Source organism: Sphaeramia orbicularis, chromosome 1, assembly GCF_902148855.1.
Source record: "Sphaeramia orbicularis chromosome 1, fSphaOr1.1, whole genome shotgun sequence".
Taxonomy (NCBI): Eukaryota; Metazoa; Chordata; class Actinopteri; order Kurtiformes; family Apogonidae; genus Sphaeramia; species Sphaeramia orbicularis.
In genome coordinates, this window is record NC_043957.1 from 26,245,591 (window position 1) to 26,266,706 (window position 21,116).

At 37.1% G+C, this 21,116-nt stretch overlaps 1 protein-coding gene across 1 annotated transcript in view; it reads left to right on the plus strand.

Annotated features, from left to right (window-relative positions):
• The first annotated feature begins 866 nt into the window (after positions 1-866).
• Positions 867-21,116, plus strand: part of LOC115418821 (uncharacterized) — a 32,202-nt gene continuing 11,952 nt past the window's right edge. Inside the window, exon 1 of the mRNA XM_030133314.1 lies at positions 867-1,079. Coding sequence (XP_029989174.1) covers positions 1,034-1,079 — 46 coding nt within the window. The 5' untranslated portion in view covers positions 867-1,033. The remainder of the gene's footprint in view (positions 1,080-21,116) is intronic.

The following is a 21,116-nucleotide window of genomic DNA, read 5'->3' on the forward strand; positions in this document are numbered from 1 at the left end:
AGCCACTGAAACATGAAACATAAATGCTTGAATCATAGTAAACTTCATAATTTTACAGGACATGACAGACTCATATCCTGGGTCTTTGAAAATAGAATCATTCTGATAAAAACTGCAAACTGTTTCACTAGTGGATGCATCAACCTGGTGTGAGATTGCTGTGAAAACATCACTTATACAATTGAGTTAAATGCAATATTGACTTTGAAATCACACCCATCTAGCTACTGATGAAAAAATATTAATATGGACGGCCTTTGCTCAGTTTTGTGAGTTTATTAGCTAGTCTGTATGTTGACAACATGTATGGTAAGTAACTTACACATCAGATGAGAAATATTGTGCCTGAAAATTAAGTGGAGTCACTGACCACCATAGTCAGTAACATAATTCTACCTTCTACAGCTTCTTTAAAAGGATGTTTTCCTGGATCTTGTGCTCATGTGTGTTGTAGACTATACCTGTGTTTTTCCAATCAGAGCAAGAATAAATGTTGTAATTTTATTTGGACAGATAAACAATAAAAATAAATATCTTAGTGTATTTATTATTATCACCACCATCATCATCCTTTAATTTTTGATTTAACTTAGATTTTGTTTTTATTGGCTGTGGTGACTGTTAAGAGCAGGATACTCTTGCTCATAATAATAAACTTATGCGATTTATCACAGCAAATAATACAGAATTACTGTGATGAAGTGCATAAAAAGACCCCCAAAAAACTTAAGAAAAATAGTTCAGTTTAATTTTAGTTTGAAGGTCATAACCGGAACCCTTACCGTCCACTCGTATTTGTTTTATTGTGAAAAGCTCTTACCGGAAGTCCCGCCCGTTATGGTGACTGTTAGTTTGATTGACGGTCGGTGAGTGAACAGGCAGAGAAGGCTCGTCAGTGTAAGTCACCGCTCCCAAAGCATCTATGACAGCATGTCAGCGGTAAATGACGACTAAGCACGTATTGTGTTGAGGCTATGATCGTTTAAAGCTAGTTTATTGTGTGTCTGTGGATAATGTTGGACGGTACCAGCTGATGAAGTTCACCAGAGACATCCGCCGACTGCTGGGTTTCGGAGGCGGTGAGTCCAACTGTGACAACTTCTGCAGGTCGCTTTGGGAATTTAGCACTAATTTCTATTTTTAATCTAACAGTCACTGTCAAATTATGTTCACACTAATATCTAAAACTGCTGGCTTTAATGAAAAAAACAAAGCTTTTTTTTTTCTTCCCCGAAACATGTTATGGACATTAAATACTAATATTGTGCCAGCAGATGTCTGTAAATGTGTAACTTTATTTGTGATTTCCAACAAAGGGCAAAGAAAATTAGCCGAACAAAACAATGCCAGCAGTGGTGGAATAAGTATTCAGATCTTTCACATTTCACAACAACAAATGTCATGCTGTGCAGTTCCTTTAATATAAGAAAATTTTTTGTAGTTAAAACCTGAAAGTCATAATTCAACATGTTGTTTTAGTAAAGTAATGACCTGCCTTATCTTTTTGTGTTGTTGTTTAAAATAGTGTTCATTTACCCAGAATTCAAAGCAAAAAAGGACTGTCTCTAAAAATAGTCAAGAAATAAAAAGTTTTGTGTCACAGATGTAGGCCCATTTAGATGTCTGAAGTGAGGTAGGGTGACGTGGTCAATAACTGTACGGTTCAATCAATCAATCAATCAATCAATCAATCAATCAATCAATCAGTCAATCAATCAGTCAATCAATCAATCAATCAATCAATCAGGTTATTACAGAATTTTTACAAACAGTCAAAATCGACAATTCATTTTACAAGACACATTTTGTAATAGGACACTCCAGAAGCAGTCCTCAGCTTATAAATGGGGGCCCTTAAACATGTGAAAAGAGACACAAATTACATTATAATCTTTAATAAATTAAAATGTTCTAAATAACTACAAACATATTTTGAAATATAATATATTTACCTATCTACCCTTAGACATGTGATGAAAAAGACAATTTACATTGTAATCTAATAAATTCAGATGTTCTAAATAACTACAAAGATATTTTAAAATATTAACCTATCTATCTAACGATTTTGTTCAGTTCTTTTTTAAGTGCTGTGGGCAATTGATGATATAGTTGAGGAAAAAAAATCATATATATATATACACACAGTACTGTACAAATGTCCTAGTCCAACATTAGGTTTGTTGGTTTATTCACTTTCTCATGTCCACACGTGTATTTGTCAGTCACTGTATTTAGATCCAATTTGGATATTTGGGAAGTATGAACAACAGGAAAACAGTTTCCATAAACCGCAGTTGTAGGAGTTAGCATGTACTCCATTTGCATGTATTTAACCTCTTTGTTCAGACAGTATGAGATTTATAACATTCATTTTCTAATGTTTTATACCTGGTTTCATTCAACTCATGTCAGATGTTCCTAACAGTTTCTACTGCTTCTTGTCATGGGGTCAGAGGTCACATTAAATAGTGACTTTAACCTTTACAATGTGTTTAGTTCAGTTTTTTGTGAAGCTTTTAGGACTGTGCACATATTGTATTTCCTTGTGGTATCAGAAGAAAAGAGAATGAGAAATAAGTAAGTATGATCATTTCAACCCTGAGAAAACAACAATCATAATTAAAAGGTACTTAAAGTTTGAAAAGAAGTAGCCATTACACTTTAAGATGCAGTGTTTTAATATTAAATGTGATGTTTTGCATTCATTTTAGTGCTGTGTTAATGTGTATTTTACTGCTGTACATGTTTAAAGTTGAGGTCATTTGGAGGACTTCCTCAGTTGTTTGTAGTTGATTCTACAGCAATGCATCATATCTATATCAGATTTATAAGATCATCAATGTATCTAACAAGCATGTATCTCTATAAAGTTAACTTCACAAACTTAAAAAAACAGGCCTTGTGTTTTGGTATCGGTATTGCCTAAGAATTTGGCCATCAGTGCCTTCCTCATGACATTACATTTTCCACCTAACTCAATATTTTAATAGAATTAGACCAGTGAAATTGTTTAATCAGCAGTAACAATACATTTTAGAGATGATAATTATCCAGAATTTGGCTCCTATAGTGGCCCATAATAATATCAGGCTCATAACAGACTTCGAAGGAAAGTTATAGCTCAGTAAGCCTCGGTTACTTTAAGGTTCAGCGTCAGTATTTGCTGATTCATTCCTTTGAGTTTGATCCAGATTTATTTATTTATAGTTTATTCCATGAGTCAGAAAGTACCTTTTCAAACAGAACAGTGATTCATTTTTTTAAGTGTTGAGGTGACAATGGGAGAATAATCAGTTATAGTTTTTCCTGTTAAAAACATGTAATTGTTAAGTTTTTACACAAAAAAGCAACATATTTGGAGATTCCTGGTTTTTACTGGACTAGGGTGAGAAGAAAAAAAAAAATCTAAAGTTGTGAAACATTGTAGTGGAGTAAAAAGTGCACTACATACTTACAATAGTAAGTCATAGCAGTTGAATTTCATATTTATAGATCTTGAGAAACAGCATTTACAAGGAATTACAGTCAGCACAGAACATGCATATGACAGTTGGTGAGATCCAGGTTAAGATAAACTAAAAAGCAAATAAATACATAAATGAAATGGGGGACAAAATACAGTTCCCACCTGTACTAGGTTAATAGTGATGGACTATTACTAAGTACTATTACAAGTATGTAGTGTACTTTTTAATCCATTACATTGTTTTGCAACTTTAGTTTAGATTTGTTTCTTCTCACCCTAGTCCTGTAAAAACCAGGAATCTCCGAATGTGTTGTTTTTTTGTGTAAAAACTTAATGACCTGTTTTTAACAGGAAAATCTATAACTGATTATTCTCCTATTATCACCTCAACACTTAAAAAAATCACTGTTCTGTTGGAAATATACTATTTCTGACTCATGGAATAAACAATTAAAAAAAAAAAAAAATCTGGATCAAACTCAAAGGAATGAATCAGTAAAAACTGAAGCTGAACCTTAAAGTAACCGAGGCTTACTGAACTATAACTTTCCTTCGAAGTCTGTAATGAGTTAAAAGCCTGATATTATTATGGGCCACTATAGGAGCCAAATTCTGGATAATTATCATCTCTAAAACGTATTGTTACTGGTGATTAAACAATTTCACTGGTCTAATTCTATTAAAATATTGAGTTAGGTGGAAAATGCAATGTCATGAGGAAGGCATTGATGGCCAAATTCTTAGGCAATACCGATACCAAAACACAAGGCCTGTATTTTTTTAAGTTTGTGAAGTTAACTTTATAGAGATATATGGTTATTACATACATTGATGATCTTATAAATCTGATATACAGGGTGGGGAAGCAAAATTTACATTATTTTGAGGCAGGGATTGAAAGACAGTGTATGACCAATTAGTTTATTGAAAGTCATGAGAATTTATTTGCCACAAGAAAATTTACATAATAGAAAATGTTTTTATTCTATGTGTCCTCCTTCTTTCTCAATAACTGCCTTCACACGCTTCCTGAAACTTGCGCAAGTGTTCCTCAAATATTCGGGTGACAACTTCTCCCATTCTTCTTTAATAGTATCTTCCAGACTTTCTCATAATAGTTTTGCTCATAGTCATTCTCTTCTTTACATTATAAACAGTCTTTATGGACACTCCAACTATTTTTGAAATCTCCTTTGGTGTGACGAGTGCATTCAGCAAATCACACACTCTTTGACGTTTGCTTTCCTGATTACTCATATGGGCAAAAGTTTCTGAAAAGGTATGGATAATAGTGTTAGGTATGATTATGACATCAATATATGTTTGGTTTCAAAACAATTGATGTAGTGCCTGCTGAGAAAAAACAACTAAATGTTCATTGTAAATTTTGCTTCCCCACCCTGTATATATGATGCATCACTGTAGAATAAACTACAAACAATTAAGAAAGTCCTCCAAATGACCTCAACTTTAAATATGTGCAGCAGTAAAACGTAAAATACACATTAATGCAGCACTAAAATGAATCCAAAACATCACATTTAATATAAAACACTGTATCTTAAAGCATAATGGCTACTTCTTTTCAAACTTAAAGTACATTTTAATTATGTGCTGTTGTGTCCTTGGGCAAGACACCTCACCCTCCTTGCTTCCAGTGGTGCTACTCACACTGGTGTATGAATGCATATGAATGTTTGGTGGTGGTTGCGAAATGGCAGCTACGCTACTGTCAGCCTATGTAGTTCAAGTTTGCCACCACCAGAGTGAGAATGTGTGAGTGAATGAATAATGGATCCACTGACGCGCTTCGAGTATCTGTTCATAGAAAAGTGCTATATATATATACAGTACAGGCCAAAAGTTTGGACACACCTTCTCATTCTTCGCATTTTCTTTATTTTCATGACTATTTACATTGTAGATTCTCACTGAAGGCATCAAAACTATGAATGAACACATGTGGAATTATGTACTTAACAAAAAAGTGTGAAATAACTGAAAACATCTCTTATATTCTAGTTTCTTCAAAGTAGCCACCCTTAGCTCTGATGACTGCCTTGCACACCCTTGGCATTCTCTTGATGAGCATCAAGAGGTAGTCACCTGAAATGGTTTCCACTTCATAGCTGTGCCTTGTCAGGGTTACTTAGTGGAATTTCTTGCCTTATTGATGGGGTTGGGACCATCAGTTGTGTTGTGCAGAAGTCAGGTTGATGCACAGCTGACAGCCCTATTGGACAACTGTTAGAATGCATATTATGGCGAGAACCAATCAGCTAAGTAAAGACAAACGAGTGACCATCATTACTTTAAGAAATGAAGGTCAGTCAGTCTAGAAAATTTCAAAAACTTTGAATGTGTCCCCAAGTGCAGTCGCAAAAACCATCAAGCGCTCCAACGAAACTGGCTCACATGAGGACCGCCCCAGGAAAGGAAGACCAAGAGTCACCTCTGATGCTGAAGATAAGTTCATCTGAGTCACCAGCCTCAGAAATCGCAAATTAACAGCAGCTCAGATTAGAGACCAGATGAATACCACACAGAGCTCTAGCAGCAGACACATCTCTACAACAACTGTTAAGAGGAGACTGCGTGAATCAGGCCTTCATGGTCAAATAGCTGCTAGGAAACCACTGCTCAGGAGAGGCAACAAACAGAAGAGATTTATTTGGGCCAAGAAACCCAAGGAATGGACATTAGACCGGTGGAAATCTGTGCTTTGGTCTGATGAGTCCAAATTTGAGATCTTTGGATCCAACCGCCGTGTCTTTGTGCGACGCAGAAAAGGTGAACGGATGGATGTTACATGCCTGGTTCCCACCGTGAAGCATGGAGGGGGAGGTGTGATGGTGTGGGGGTGCTTTGCTGGTGACGCTGTTGGGGATTTATTCAAGATTGAAGGCAACCTGAATCAGCATGGCTACCACAGCATCCTGAAGTGACATGCCATTCCATCCGGTTTGCGTTTAGTTGGACCATCATTTATGTTTCAACAGGACAATGACCCCAAACACACCTCCAGGCTGTGTGAGGGATATTTGACCAAGAAGGAGAGTGATGGAGTGCTGCACCAGATGACCTGGCCTCCACAGTCACCGGACCTGAACCCAATCGAGATGGTTTGGGGTGAGCTGGACCGCAGAGTGAAGGCAAAAGGGCCAACAAGTGCTAAGCATCTCTGGGAACTTCTTCAAGACTGTTAGGAAACCATTTCAGGTGACTACCTCTTGAAGCTCATCAAGAGAATGGCAAGAGTGTGCAAAACAGTCATAAGAGCTAAGGGTGGCTACTTTGAAGAAACTAGAATATAAGATATGTTTTCAGTTATTTCACACTTTTTTGTTAAGTACATAATTCCACATGTGTTCATTCATAGTTCTGATGCCTTCAGTGAGAATCTACAATGTAAATAGTCATGAAAATAAAGAAAATGCAAAGAATGAGAAGGTGTGTCCAAACTTTTGGCCTGTACTGTATATATATATATATATATATATATAAATCCATTATGATTATTATTATTATCATTGTGTGCTTTGCTGCTGTAAATCTGGACTTTCTTATTGATTTGCTCAAATTCTGCATCTTTTTGTGGTGATTTTGTGCTTCAGATCAATAGCATTTGTATTATTATTATTTTTTTTTTTACTTTTTTGAACCAGGTTAAAGTCATTAAGATTCAACATCTCTTTTACATCTCTTTTTATGTCTTGCCCAAGAAACACAGGTAAGAGTGAACTTCTGTTGGCGGCATATTTAGATTAGCCTAGCAGCTGCTCATAAGCCCAACCCATAAATATTTGACTGGCAAATAGATTGTGCATTAATGACCAAAGAATGCTTAGAAACTGGTTTGACCACAACTCCCTCTTATATCCTTTCATGAGCAGCTCCGATGGAAAATAACTTTGGCATTCTGGCAGGTTAACTAGAAGCTTTATTGTAATATCAACAAAAACACAATGTTGCTCTACCCCCTCCTTCTCCCTATTCTTAGCCCTCCTCAGTCCCACCTGCCCAGATCCATCCTCCTGTCCAGACAAACGACCTATGAGTAAAATGTGGATGCAAAACAAAGGTATTACTTAACCCATAAAGACCCAAACAGCCACTGGTGACCAAAACCATCTACTGATCTAAGCTGTTTAATACCTGTTGATCCACTAATCATATCAAAACATGTAAATAATTGGTATAAAATACAGTTTGTCATCTTTTCATGGTCATCAGATATGACCTATTTGGACGTTCAGAGGCTCCGTAGTGAACATGGAAACACTGTCATCTTCTACAACATTGATTCACCAGTAAAACCCATGGAGGTGGATCAATGACAGTGAATGGAGATACTTGGTTTTACGTTCAGTTAATGATGTTTTTTGGAAAAGTCACCCATTCTTCGGTTTTCTCTGTTGCTGATACAAAACCCCTTAATTTTAATATGAGCTTTTATGAACATCTACATGTTCAGTGAATTAAATATAGGAAAATACATAAGTTACACTGAAAAAAATGCAAAATACAGAGGATAATGTTATAATAAATGGTGATAAATCACTTAAGAAAGGTTAAGTAGAGAGAGAAAGTCATTTGGGAACTGAGTCAAAAGTAGCATGGGTCTTTATGGGTTAATTTCACCTGGAATGTGGGCAGATATACATATATAAATTCATGTTTTATGTAGGATATTTCTTTTTTTCTTGTTTTCTCTACTTTGCTTCCCTCACTCATTGCATACATAAGCATACAAAACTGTCTTTGCGATCGGTGGACGTGTCTTATGATCACTGATACAAGTGCTAATAATATTGCTTATTTAATCACAGTGGCCCCTGTCAGTGGGTGAGATATATTAGGCAGCAAGTGAACATTTAGTCTTTGATGTTAATATGTTTGAAGCAGCAAAATGGTCAAGTGGAAGCATTTGGATGACTTTAAAAAAGATAAAAGGACTTGGTGAGAATATACCCAACACCAGTGGTCTTGTCTGGTCTTCCCATTATGTAGTACCCAATCAAAAGTGGTCTAAGGAAGGACATGGATACAGCCGAATTTTAGTGGAATGAATTCACACTTTGTTTCATTTTATGTGAAATACCTCAAAGTAAAATCACAATCATTTCACCTTCACATGAAATAATTTTTGTGAGTAGTTGTGCGATGGTAGTGAGTCAGCAAGGCCCTCTCAACTGACCTAAATAATCAGAATTACTGACCTACATTTACACATTTGTTTGATTTAGATGTGTTTAATTATTCCCCGATAGTCTATTGCCTTTATTTTGTATCTCTTCTCTTGTTTGCACTACTTGTAGTCATGTATGTGTGCCTTGGAGTGTTTGTCCAATCAGATTTCACCATCATGTGTTGCCGGGTAAAAAAAAAAAAAAAAAAAAAAAAAATCTACCTTGAAGCTCAGAATCCACACTTTAGCCTCTGGAGATTCAAAAAAACTGCAATGAACCTAATGTTTCAGCCAGTCTGATGTCATCTTGGCCACATGAGGTGATTAGCAGGTATACAATAACGTAGGCACTTTCACATAATTTGATTGGATGGTAAAAGAGTACGTTAGTAAGAGCAAGTTCAGATGGCAGATTGCATCTGTTACATCAGGGGTCAGCAACCCTGGTCCCAGAGAGCCACTGTCCTGCATGTTTTAGATGTTTGCCTCTTCCAGCACACCTGATGGTCATTATCAGGCTTTTGCAGAGCTTGATGATAGGCTTATCATTTGAATCAGGTGTGTTGGAAGAGGGATACATCTAAAACATGCAGGTTGGTGGCTCTCTCGGACCAGGGTTGCTGACCCTGGTGTTACATAAATAAGATATTGGTTTAGATTTAATTGCCATTTTCCCCAACTCAAAAGGGCTGACAGAGGAGAAGGAATGTATTTGGTCACAGACATACCAGGAAATAGGCCATGGTTTTGGTGCGTATAATGCATTGAGTCACGATTAAACGGAATGAACCCAAATGCACAACTGCCAGACAGTAACTTAAAATTTGTCTTTATTTTTAAAGTACCAAAAAAAAAAAAAAAAAAAAAAAAAAGTGTGTGTGTGTGTGTGTATATATATATCTCACATCACTCAGCGGCAAAAAAAAAAAAAAAAAAAAAAAAAAACAGAAAAAAAAAAACCTCAAATCAGTCAATCAACAAAAATGTTCAAAAATACAAGAATACAAAATCACTCACAGAGGAGAAAAAAACTTGGGAAAAAAGAAAGCAACTCAATACCACTCAGTGAAAACAGTAATTCACTTGGACAAAGTGACAAAAGAACATACATGTAAATGCGTGAATCAAGGAATATACAAGACCTGACCTGACAAGGAGGTGAGACAAACTGGCACGAGATGAAGGTAGACAAGGACAGTATATACTCACTAGGTAATAGGAAACAGGTGGAAACAATCAGGGTGAGGGGAGACAATCAGACAAACAGGAGCAGCTGACAGAATCAGGCAAACAAACTACTACCAAAATATAACTTACAGAAGAAAAACAGGACTATAATTTCCTGGTCATGACAGTATTTTATGCATATGTCAGGGTAGAGACTGCGATCTGGTAGGATCGGCGATTCTACCAGTAGAGACTCCGATCGTAGTCTCTACCAGTAGAAACTCCAATCAGAGTCTCTACTGGTAGAAACTCCAATCCGAACCCTAACCCTTCTACTGGCAGGATCGGAGTTTCTACCAGTAGAGACTCTGATGGGAGTTTCTACTGGTAGAATCGCCGATCCTACCAGATCGCAGTCTCTACCCTTACATATATTTGTATGTTTTTCTTGTTTTATTCAGTGAATGCTGCTGATTGTGTTCGAGGTGATGTAGGTGGTTCAGCTGTGGCTGCAGTAAAAGGAGACCTGCTGAGTGGTGTTCATTGGGTTTGAAGCTGTAGTAATGACATTCATTCTCACTGTGTGAGATACTGTACCTATCTGATGTGTAATGTCCTGCTCTATTTTTTCCCTCAGCCAAGGAATGGCAGAGGTTATGTTTTCAGTGAGGTTTGTTTGTCTGTTAGCAAGATAACTCAAAAAGTTACAGAAGGATTTTCATGAAATTTTCAGGAAATGTTGACACTGGCACAAGGAACAAATGATTACATTTTGGCAGTGATGGGGGGGGGGGGGGACTGATCTGCCTCTGCGCTCTCCGAGTGCTTTTCTAGTTTTTGTTTAGTGTTGGTATTTGTGAAGTTGGTAGTTCCTGTGTGAGATGAGTGGAGGTGACAAAGTAGCCAGAACTAAACTTTACATATGTATGTTAACCAAAGGAATGTGGGTAAAATCATTAGGCATGAAATCCAGTTCCAGATGATGGACTGGAAGGAGGCCAAGGGATTTTGGAGACCCAAGTCATCAGGTATAAAAGGACAAAGACAACAAAGATTTGAGGAGAACTTTGCTGCATGTCTCCCAGTGCTGTGTGAATAAAGATTGACCAACGGAAGATTAATGAATCAGTGTCTTTTGTTTATAATATCCAGAAGTCGATCCTATCAGTATTAAAAGGTGGATTAACTCAGGTAGAATTACTGATATGAAGGCTGAGGTGTGAAATCCACAGCCCCCACATTAGGAAATGGTCTTGTAAGACACAAGAATGAATTTGGTGGCTTTTGTACATTCTCTTATGTAAACTTAGTGTTACTAACAAAGTGGTGAGAAAAAATAAAGTAACACCAAAGTAAATGACTAATAAAAAGTACAGTAGCATCTTTAAAACACAAAAAAAGTCATCAGTTGGACTCATCTCAGTTCCAGTGTGGAGCTTCTGGCAGTGATTTTTCAGTTTCTGGTCAGAGAAACGCCTACATTCCCAACACAATCTGCTCTTCCTGTCATTAATTTTCTCTCAGACGTTAATAAGGATCAGTTCTAACATGTGGGAGTTTCCACCCATTTCATCTTAATTTTCTTAGTCCTCATGTTCTTGAACACTTCCCATGCTCCTCTGTTTATTGTTAATACATTTATTTCCACACATACCTAAAAATATGAAAAAAAATCTTCTTTAAAATAGATAACTGTGGAAGCAACTAATATTCCATCGAGTATGCGCAAGCTGGTTTTTATTTCACCCTTTTCACACAATCATTTATCAATTTAATTACTTTATTTATCAACTTAATTAACTCTAGAGATTAAAAAACATGAGGATTATTACAGATGTCGTGCTGAATGTACTGTGGTCTACTTATTAATTCTGTAACACTGTGCCAGATCTCATGGTCTTCATCAGCAGTTGTATTTTAGAATTTTTGTCATATTAATAACCATCTTTAGGACTTTTATTGATAAAGAATCACCACTCTTACCTCTGATTGTTTTTCAGAGTCATGTACAGATAGAAGGGCATAAATCTTACATAGGTAACCAAAAAAGTGAATGTCCTTTGATGAACCGCAGGTTAGAACTCTTCATCTAGGACACAGGTGTCAAACATGCGGCCCGGGGGCCAAATCCTGCCTGCCCAAGGGTCCAGTTCGGCCCTTGGGATGAATTTGTGAAATGCAAAAATTACGCAAAGATATTTGCAATCCTTTTAGTTCAGGTTCCACATTCAGACCAATTCAGTCTCAAGTGGGCAGGACCGGTAAAACACTATCATAATAACATATAAATAATGACAACTCCAAATGTTTCTCTTTGTAAATGTAAATATTTTCATGTATTTACACTTAAACAAAGTATAATTTCGCAAAAAATGTGAATAACCTGAACAAATATGAACAACCTGAAATATCTTAAGAGAAGTAAGTACAGTTTTAACAATATTCTGCCTGTTATTGAATGTTTTGTGGGTTTGTAGATCCACTGTGATCTGTAAGTTATAATGCACATGTGTAAATAATAAACTGAGGCATAATATTGTTAAAATTACACTTATTTTTTCAGTTTGTTCATGTTATTCATATCTTTTGAAAGGATAGTTTGTAGAAGTAAACCTTTTCATAATGTAAATTTGCTTTTTCCGCTCTAAAACAGAGAAAAGTTTGGAGTTGACATTATTTATATATTATTATGTTATTATTTTACTGGTTCGGCCCACATCAGATGAAATTTAGCTAAATGTGGCCCCTGAACCAAAATGAGTTTGACACCCCTGATCTCGGACATCCATGCTTTATGTGTGTTTCATTCTGTATTTGTTTGTGTTTCTGTGTCTTCGTGTGGGGTTTATTCAGCATATGAGGCCAAGGAGGGGAGGGGCAGATGATACAGCGCCACTGATGCTCATTAGCCTTGAGTGTTCTGTTCTTTCAAATAATTCAGATAATGAGACAGACAGGGGAAACCATAGCGGTCGGAGTCGTAATGCTATTGTAGTGTGCTGTAGTAACAAAAGGGAATTATCCTCTGGTTTTTGTGTGTGTGAATGCAAAGATAGTGAGGGGTTTGGTACAAATGAGAGCCGGTTTCACAATATGTCTATGTTTAATTTCCCAGTATTTTACAAATGGGTTTATATCCTTCATCTGAAACAAACAGCAAATAACAGCAAATTGGCACTCTGAAAGTGTGTGTGTGTGTGTGTGTGTGTGCTGTGTACAATGTATCATAAATGAATAATGTGGTTTTTTTTGTCTGTTGAATGAGTACACCGGACTGTTCTGTTTTATGCAATTTTTTACATGAACTGTGTTGTTTTATGTGGGGACTAAAGATGGAAATTAGCCTTGGCTTTAATTACACTGGTCTACAGTTTTTTAGAAATGATTTGCTTCAGACATTAAATGTGCTAAATGTTACGTATTTTAATAAGATTAATTGGAAAATAAATGACAAAAGTGCCGGTTTGCTGATGTTTTCAAGGTATAAGATTGTTATTACACATATATATTGGTTTATGTACGAGGGCTGTTCAATAAGTTCATGGCCTCACCCAGAAATACTGGTTGTTATAATACAGGATGTTACATTCTTTCGTGATGGGATAGTGATGCTTGAACATCGATGGACCAAGTGCATTGCTGTAAATGGAGATTATGTTGAAAAATAAAATATAAATTATCAGTCTGTGTTGTTCTGTTCTGGGTGAGGCCATGAACTTATTGAAGGGCCCTCGTACATTTATATAATAGTTTTATAAATATTCCACTAAATAGAACCTGTAAAGTGAATGTATTCTAATGTGCAGACAGTGTTTTGAAGTAGATTTTGTAGCTCTGAGACAAATATTCCTTTTGAGTCAAACCCATTCTCTCGTTAATTCTTGAGTTTCACATTTTGACCCAAGGCTGTATCTTGGAAAGTTCAGCCAACCAGCATTTTTTACTTGATTTTTCTTTATCAGTGACTCTGATGTGGTAAAATTTCATTACTTTTATTCTGGAAGCATTTTCCTTATAGACCAGTGTTATTGCTAATTGCTAATAATTGTTATTATTATTATAATTTTTTTTTTTTTTTTTTAGATATTATCAACATTTTAGTAAAGTCACTCTAAAATCATACAAAATTTCAAATTTATATTCAGATTACAACCACAAAAAAGAATGACATACAGATTAAGTATTCAAAAAAATACAGAAAATTAGAGGGCAATTTATTTTTACGGTCAGAATAATCCTTTACATTTATGTCCCTATGCTTATTTCAGACCACATATGATCTGCTCGTCCTCGCTGCAGATCCTCATTCAGCTGATCGTTAGTGAACTGCTTTGGTCGGAATAGAACCATTCATGACTGGGATGTATTCTTCATATACAGCTCAAAAATAGAGCCCCATGATTCTGCTACTTTTAATGGGGATGACCATCATTAAAACGCGTGCTAGTAGATTTTGTAACGACCAGATAAGAATAAAATTTTAAAAAGAGCTTGTACAACCCTGTTTTTTTTTTCCCCCAAAACAACTGCGCTTATAGCTTTAATTGTCCCTCGTGTCACTGCTCTGGTTGTTTTTTTTTATATCTATTATTTGCATCAGATATATTTTGTTCTATATCCTCTGATAACACCCACAGAGTATCAGAAATTAACTGAGAGGACTGAGTTGAATGGTTTTAGCATCAAACGCTCTCATGCGTGTTTTGTCTTTTTTCACACTTTAGGCACTTGGGAGCTATAATACTTTTATTTTCACAGAAGCAGATAGAAACAGCTACAGGGAGTTATATTAATAGAAGCTGCCAAAAAACAAGTAAATAGTGTGTGGGAGCTGTACTAGTGTTAAAAAGATAAGCTCAGAATCTGCACTGGTAGTGTTGCTTCACTGTGTGGTTGTGTGACCTTTGTTTTTACAGACTGACATTATTTGATGACTGACTTTTATTTGACAATGAAGCAGCTTAGAAATGACATATACGGTTGTTCCTTACTGATCTGCCTTGGCGGAGGTCTGTGCTCTCCGAGTGCTTTTCTAGTGTTACTATCTGTTTTTTTCTGTCTGCTGTTACTCTTTTGTGTCCTCTGTCTGTCAGGCACTTTGGGTGATTTATTCAGTAAACTCCAAAACCAGATAGAAAAGACAGCGTCCGTGCATATTCACCAGAAATACATGGCGCTAACTGCTGAATGTTACCTATGCATCTGCACTGTTTACACTGTTACATGTATGTTTACATTAGCACCTCTGTACAGGAATATTTCACCTTTATTCCGGAATGACGTCTTTGTAAATGAAATGGTGGGATCATTTGGTCCCACCTTTTTTGAGGCATTGTAACTCCTCTGGAGGTAGTAACAGAGCCATGATAAAGGTGGAATCATGATTGCAGAACGCTATGTAAAAGAAACACCTCTCGTTCTGCAACCAAGGTGTGACATTTTGATGACGGCGACCCCCGTGCGTGAGAGACAGTATGGAGGCACTGGCCTGGATTCTGTGGCAGCCACCCCAGATGCTGTGGCTTCGTGCCACGGGTGCGACGGGTACATGCCATTTTCACCCATGGCATGAAGCCATGGGACCCGTGGCATGTAGCTGCCGCAGAGTCCATGCCGATGTCTCCATTTGTGCTCTATATGCTGCACTGTGTCACTGCCCCTTTGATTCCAGAATGCAGGTCCACTGTATAAAAGTCCAGCCTGTCTCACCTCTGTTACTCCTTTGGCTTGGCTGTGGAAATCAGTCAATGGTGGAAAAAAGGTGGAATCACCATCTCGCCTTTTTTTAGGGGATCTCTTTGTAAAATTGGCTGTTGTTTACACTGTTACATTTGCACATTTTTATACTACTTTTATAGCTGTCAAATTTTACCCTTTCATACAGCATATCTCTAGTTTGCACTTATTTTTAATTGCATGCTACTTTCTATCTTATATTTTTCTAATATAAATCTGTATCTTATTATGTTGTTATTTAGATGGAAGTGCAGTGTTGCTGAGACAGTGTGGGTTTTAAAACAGTGAACATGTACTTTGAAACTGTAGGGGGAGCTCTATAGAGAAAAATGCTACAAAAACAGCGAAGAAAAGCAAAACTGTAAAATGTTACATAGTTCCACTTTAAGAACAGATGGAGTTGAACAACAGTTTTCTTATGGTATTGTGTTCATAAATGCTGTAGGAGTGAGTGGAAATTGACTTAAATGCTGTTGTTTAGGCATGAGGGGGTGTTTCGCATTCTATAAATGTTAGGAAACTTAATTCCTGGCCACAGACGTAGATCTCTGTGTTTTTATTATGTTGTAGGGATCACTGAGCCTGTTTACATGTGATGGAAAAATACATTATGAATTGTGGGTTAGATTATTTCTGTGTATGTGCTTTATGTTTGTAATGACTCCTCGTTGTTGTGCGAACATCATGATCTGCCCCATGAAGCGTCTGAGCCCAGAGCAGGAATTGTTTCTGTAAGACAAAGTCACAACATTAGCACTACACACACACACATGCAGATATTGTTATGGTTATTGTTGGGTGTGACAATTTTTTACTCTGTAAAAAGAGCTACAGTCCTTTGAGCTCGTCAGTCAACTGCTGCAACTGCTGTATGCATTTAATTCCTTGGTGCAAGTAAAGGCTTTTTGATACGAGAAAACAGCGACTATGTCTTTTCTTTCAGAGATTTTTTCTATCAACATGCACACTGATACGCTGATCATTATCCAATTTCTGGAGTTATCAGATTATTAGTGATCATGTAAATGGTATAATCTGATATGTTTTATCAGATAACAGCAGTAATCTGATTATGAAAAATCGGATTAACACACCTGGATTTGTCCCCAATACTCTGATGTCTTCCTGCATGTATATCTGATGATCTGATTTATTTAGTTCTTTTCCAACTGTACATGTGTAAAAACAATTAAAGTTGTAGAAAACGGAAGTTACATAGTCAAATGTGAGTTAAAGACAATGACTGCAAGTTTGAGTCTACCATCACTATGTATGTACGTACTTCGAAAGAAATCCGATAATGGACTAAAATGTCTGAACCAGCTTTTTTGAAGTCCGTGTAAACACATCATATCTGATTATTACAATTGTCTGATTACTAACAGTTATGATTTTTATGGTCATGTAAACGGAGTGACTGTTGAGTTGAACTGCCTTTCATTTATGTAGATAATGTTCTGCAGTTTCCACTACTAGCCTACTGGTCACGTTGCTGCTTGTTTTGCCACTGCTGCTAAAATCCAAATGAGTGGGTGAATTCCAGCAGTGAAGTGACGTCAGCACATAGTCTGTATCGGGTGTGTTAAGAGGAGGAGGAAGCTGTCAAGGCCAGTCTGTCAAGGCCGGCTGGAGGTCCAAGCCTCTCCACAGGCGGTTTTCATATCAAACGGTAACACATGGTTAGTTACACTGAGTTCTTTCATGACGTTTTTCCCTCCTTTTATAGTAATGTCAGACACAATGCATTGCTTTGTTAAAATTTGTTAAAACTAGGCAAGGCAGATTTATTTGTACAGCACAGTTCATACACAGGGCAATTCACAATGGTTTACAAAAATGGAAAAGAGACAAGTTAAAAACACACAATTGCAATTAAAACATAATCAATAAAACATAAATAAGAATCAATTAAAATAAAGTAAAAGAGAAGAGTGCAGATAGAACCCTTTCAGTTTTTTTATGCAAAGTTGAACAGAGCTGTTTTCAGCCTGGACTTAAACATTGTCACAGTAGAGGCTTGTCTCACATCATCAGGAAGACTGTTCCACAGTTTAGCTGCATAGAACTGAAACGCAGCTTCACCCTGTTTATTCCTGACTCTGGGCACCAGGAAAAGACCAGTCCCTAACATGTCAGAGGTATACTTTGGTGCTAGACCATGGAGAGACTTATACATGAGCAGAGCTGTTTAAAAGTCTATTCTCTGAGCCACAGGAAGCCAGTGCAGAGACCTGAGCACAGGACTAATATGGTTGTACTTCCTGGTTCTAGTCAGACCTGAGCAACAACTGGTTTAGAGAGTCCAGTGAGAAGGCTGTTACAGTATTCTGACCTGCTAGAGATAAATGCATGGATAAGCCTCTCTAAGTCTGGTTTAGATGGTAAACCTTTGATTCTAGCAGTGTTTTTGAGATGGTAAAAGGCTGATGATGTTATTGATTTAATGTGGCTGTTAAAGTTTAGGTCTGAATCCATTATTACCCCTAGATTTCTAACCTGATTATTAGCTTTTAAAGTAAGAGATTCAAAATGACTGCTGACACTTTCTCTGGGTTTTTGTGGGCCAAAGACAATGACTTCAGTCTGGTCTGAGTTTTAGAGTTGTAGTAGTGAGTGGTAGTTTAGTTGTAGAAAGTTGTTTTGCATCCACACAGTGATCTGTTGGAGTCAGTCAGAGTGAGTCCATGGGCCCATGTTCACCTGCTGTCAGCGAGGTGTAAATCTGAGTGCCCTCTGCATAGTTGTGGTAGTTTATTACTGTGTATTAACTGACCCAGGGGCAACATGTAAAGATTGAACAAGAGGGGTCCCAGATGGACCCCTGGGGGACCCCACAGGTCACTGCTATTTGGTCTGATACAGTTTTCAAACTACAGATCTGTTTAGATGTTACACCTGAACTGACACGCAAATCACTTTGTCCTGCATGTGGTAACCTGGGCATTGTTGTTGTTGTTGTATTTTTCATGGTGTTTAATCTGCCAAGTAAATATGCTGAAGAAGAGTTGAGTGAAAACCAGTAAGAACTCACTAAATTATATGAAAATGCTTCATAGGTTTCTTTAAGTCAGAACATACATTAAATTACAACAGCAGTTGTTTATGTAACATGTTACATTGGACCTTGTCAGATAAAATTCCGAATAAATTCCTGTGGAGGAAATGTTGCATACAGATGTTAAATTCAGAACATTTTAATGTGTCCTTGCACTTGGCCCCAGCCTCTATTGTTAATACTATTACAGTATTTAAAAAAACACGTGGGTTGGAGATTTTTGCATCACACTTTATTTACACTTATAGATAGATGGATAGAAACCATGATAACATTCTGACAGTATCTCACTGCGCTCGTTATTATTTTGCCAACAATTATTACATGAATAATCTGACCCTTTCATCCATCACCAGCAGGTGTGTTCAGTCTGGACTGGTGGTGAGTCCCAGAGCTGTTTATATCCTGATGTTACATGAGAGTCTGCACATGTTCCATCCACATTAACCCTGGCTTCCTTCCGCTGTCAGAGCAGGAACGCTACACACTGATCATACTTAAAGTAGAAGTGGTGGAGCAGCTGGGTTTATATCGATTTTACATCAAACATCATCCTGCATCGTTCTCCTTGGGTTATTTCGGTCTTCTCCTGCCTTTGGGTCAGGTGCTACTGTAGCTCTTAATGCCAAACAGATTCAGTTTCTGCTCATTCCAGAAGTTTCTACTGGATGGTCTATTCCTGGACAGAGTTGTCTCTCCTTGCATTTCAACTGAGTTTGGGGAGGAAAAATGTTGGCCTGAGCCTGCACTCTAAACACACTCTGAATCAGAATCTTTCTATTTTATCATCAACTTGGATTCAGACGCTTCTAGGTCACAATATGTCTATAAATACATCGAATACTCAATGTAAGCCAGCTACAGTAAAGACATGGTCACATTCCAGGAACGTCTTGGCTGGCAGTGACATCCCAGGCCTGGAGGCTGAAAATACCTTGTGAGAACAGCAAGTTGTGAGGCAGCGGCTGGCTGATAAGATAAGAAATTACATGGAAAAGAGCTGCTTTATCATCATTTTTGACTAAACTAACCTGAAAAAGTTTCCTGACTGACTTATTCTGTTGCCGTGAGAATATCAACAGCCTCTTGTAGAAGCAGTGCAGGCTGTCTGATGAAAACCGGGTGCACTTTGTTGACTATAAACACGTCTTATTTTTCTGCAGCACAAATATAGTCTGTGATTATTGTGTTGACACTGGTCAAAGATTTAAGACTTAGACTCAGCTTTATTGTCGTTGAAAATCATGTGGCATGATTGAACAAAACACAATTCCCCAGGTCTCAGTGTATACAGCAAATATAAAATTAAAATAATAAAGAAAGAAATTAAAAGAGAAGACCTCAGATAGAATAAACACAACATTTTAGCCATGATCCTCAGTATTAACAAGGTGAAATGATAGTTTTGAAATTACTGTGTGGTTTGTAGATAGATTTTGTGTTTATTTATCCTCTCTCAGAGTTCTCATATTTCCTGGTACTTGACATGTCTTCATTGGCTCTGCTGTTTGTTTACGTCACCTGCATCACTCACAGTTTGCTCACATAGAATTGAGCGTCTGGCTTTGATAGTACTGTCTGCACCTCATGTGTAATACTCATAGGATCAACTCTGCATATCTGTTTAAAGACAAATCAAAGAAGAACATCACAAGGGAATGTCAGAATTATGTGCTTTCCTCCTCAGCCACGTTTAGGACCAACTGAAAGACAAAACATCAGAGTTCAGATCAGGTAGCACAAGGTTTCCTGGCTGTTTTTTAACCTGTTTGCACACAGGATATTAAAATAGAGTTTTCCTAGATGGTCTTCCTTAAATAGAGGCTCATCAGTGCCATTGAATTTTACCTAATGGATGATACTAGTAAAGGCAAGTGAAATTCTTAGACATCTCAGAGGCTCAAACTGGTTCAGCTGTAAATCTATACACGCAGAGAGAGTGAAATATTTGTGTATTTCCGGACGGCTCCCTCCTCTGTGAACTGTGTGTGGAGGCCGTCGGGTATTTCTGGTGTGGTATGAATGAAAGGCGGCCCTCCCCCTCTCCCTCCCTCTGCCACATACTCCCGCTAGGAGCCACGTAAACATTCATCCAAAAAATGTTCCTTCTTCTACTTCTCAGGTCATATCTCTACATGCTGTCAAAAAGTCTGACAAATCACTAACCACCATGTCCTGATTGATCAGATGGATATTCAGCTGTTTGAAAACATTTTTATAGTTGCTGTTTGATCTTTGGGGATTATCACTATCAAAATGATCAAGAAAACCTTCTTTTAAACAGTTGCACACAAAAATGACTTCTAATATATCAGTGAAAATCAGAAAAATGAAGGATTAAAGAATACATAAAGAAATGTTCTTAGTTTTAGTTGTAATTATGTCATTGGATGAGAAAAAGATGAATCATCCAAAGAACAGATGGAATGTGACAAATTAGCAGCAAATGCTACCATACATCAGTCTATCATTTATATAAAACATTTATTTAATCTCAGAAT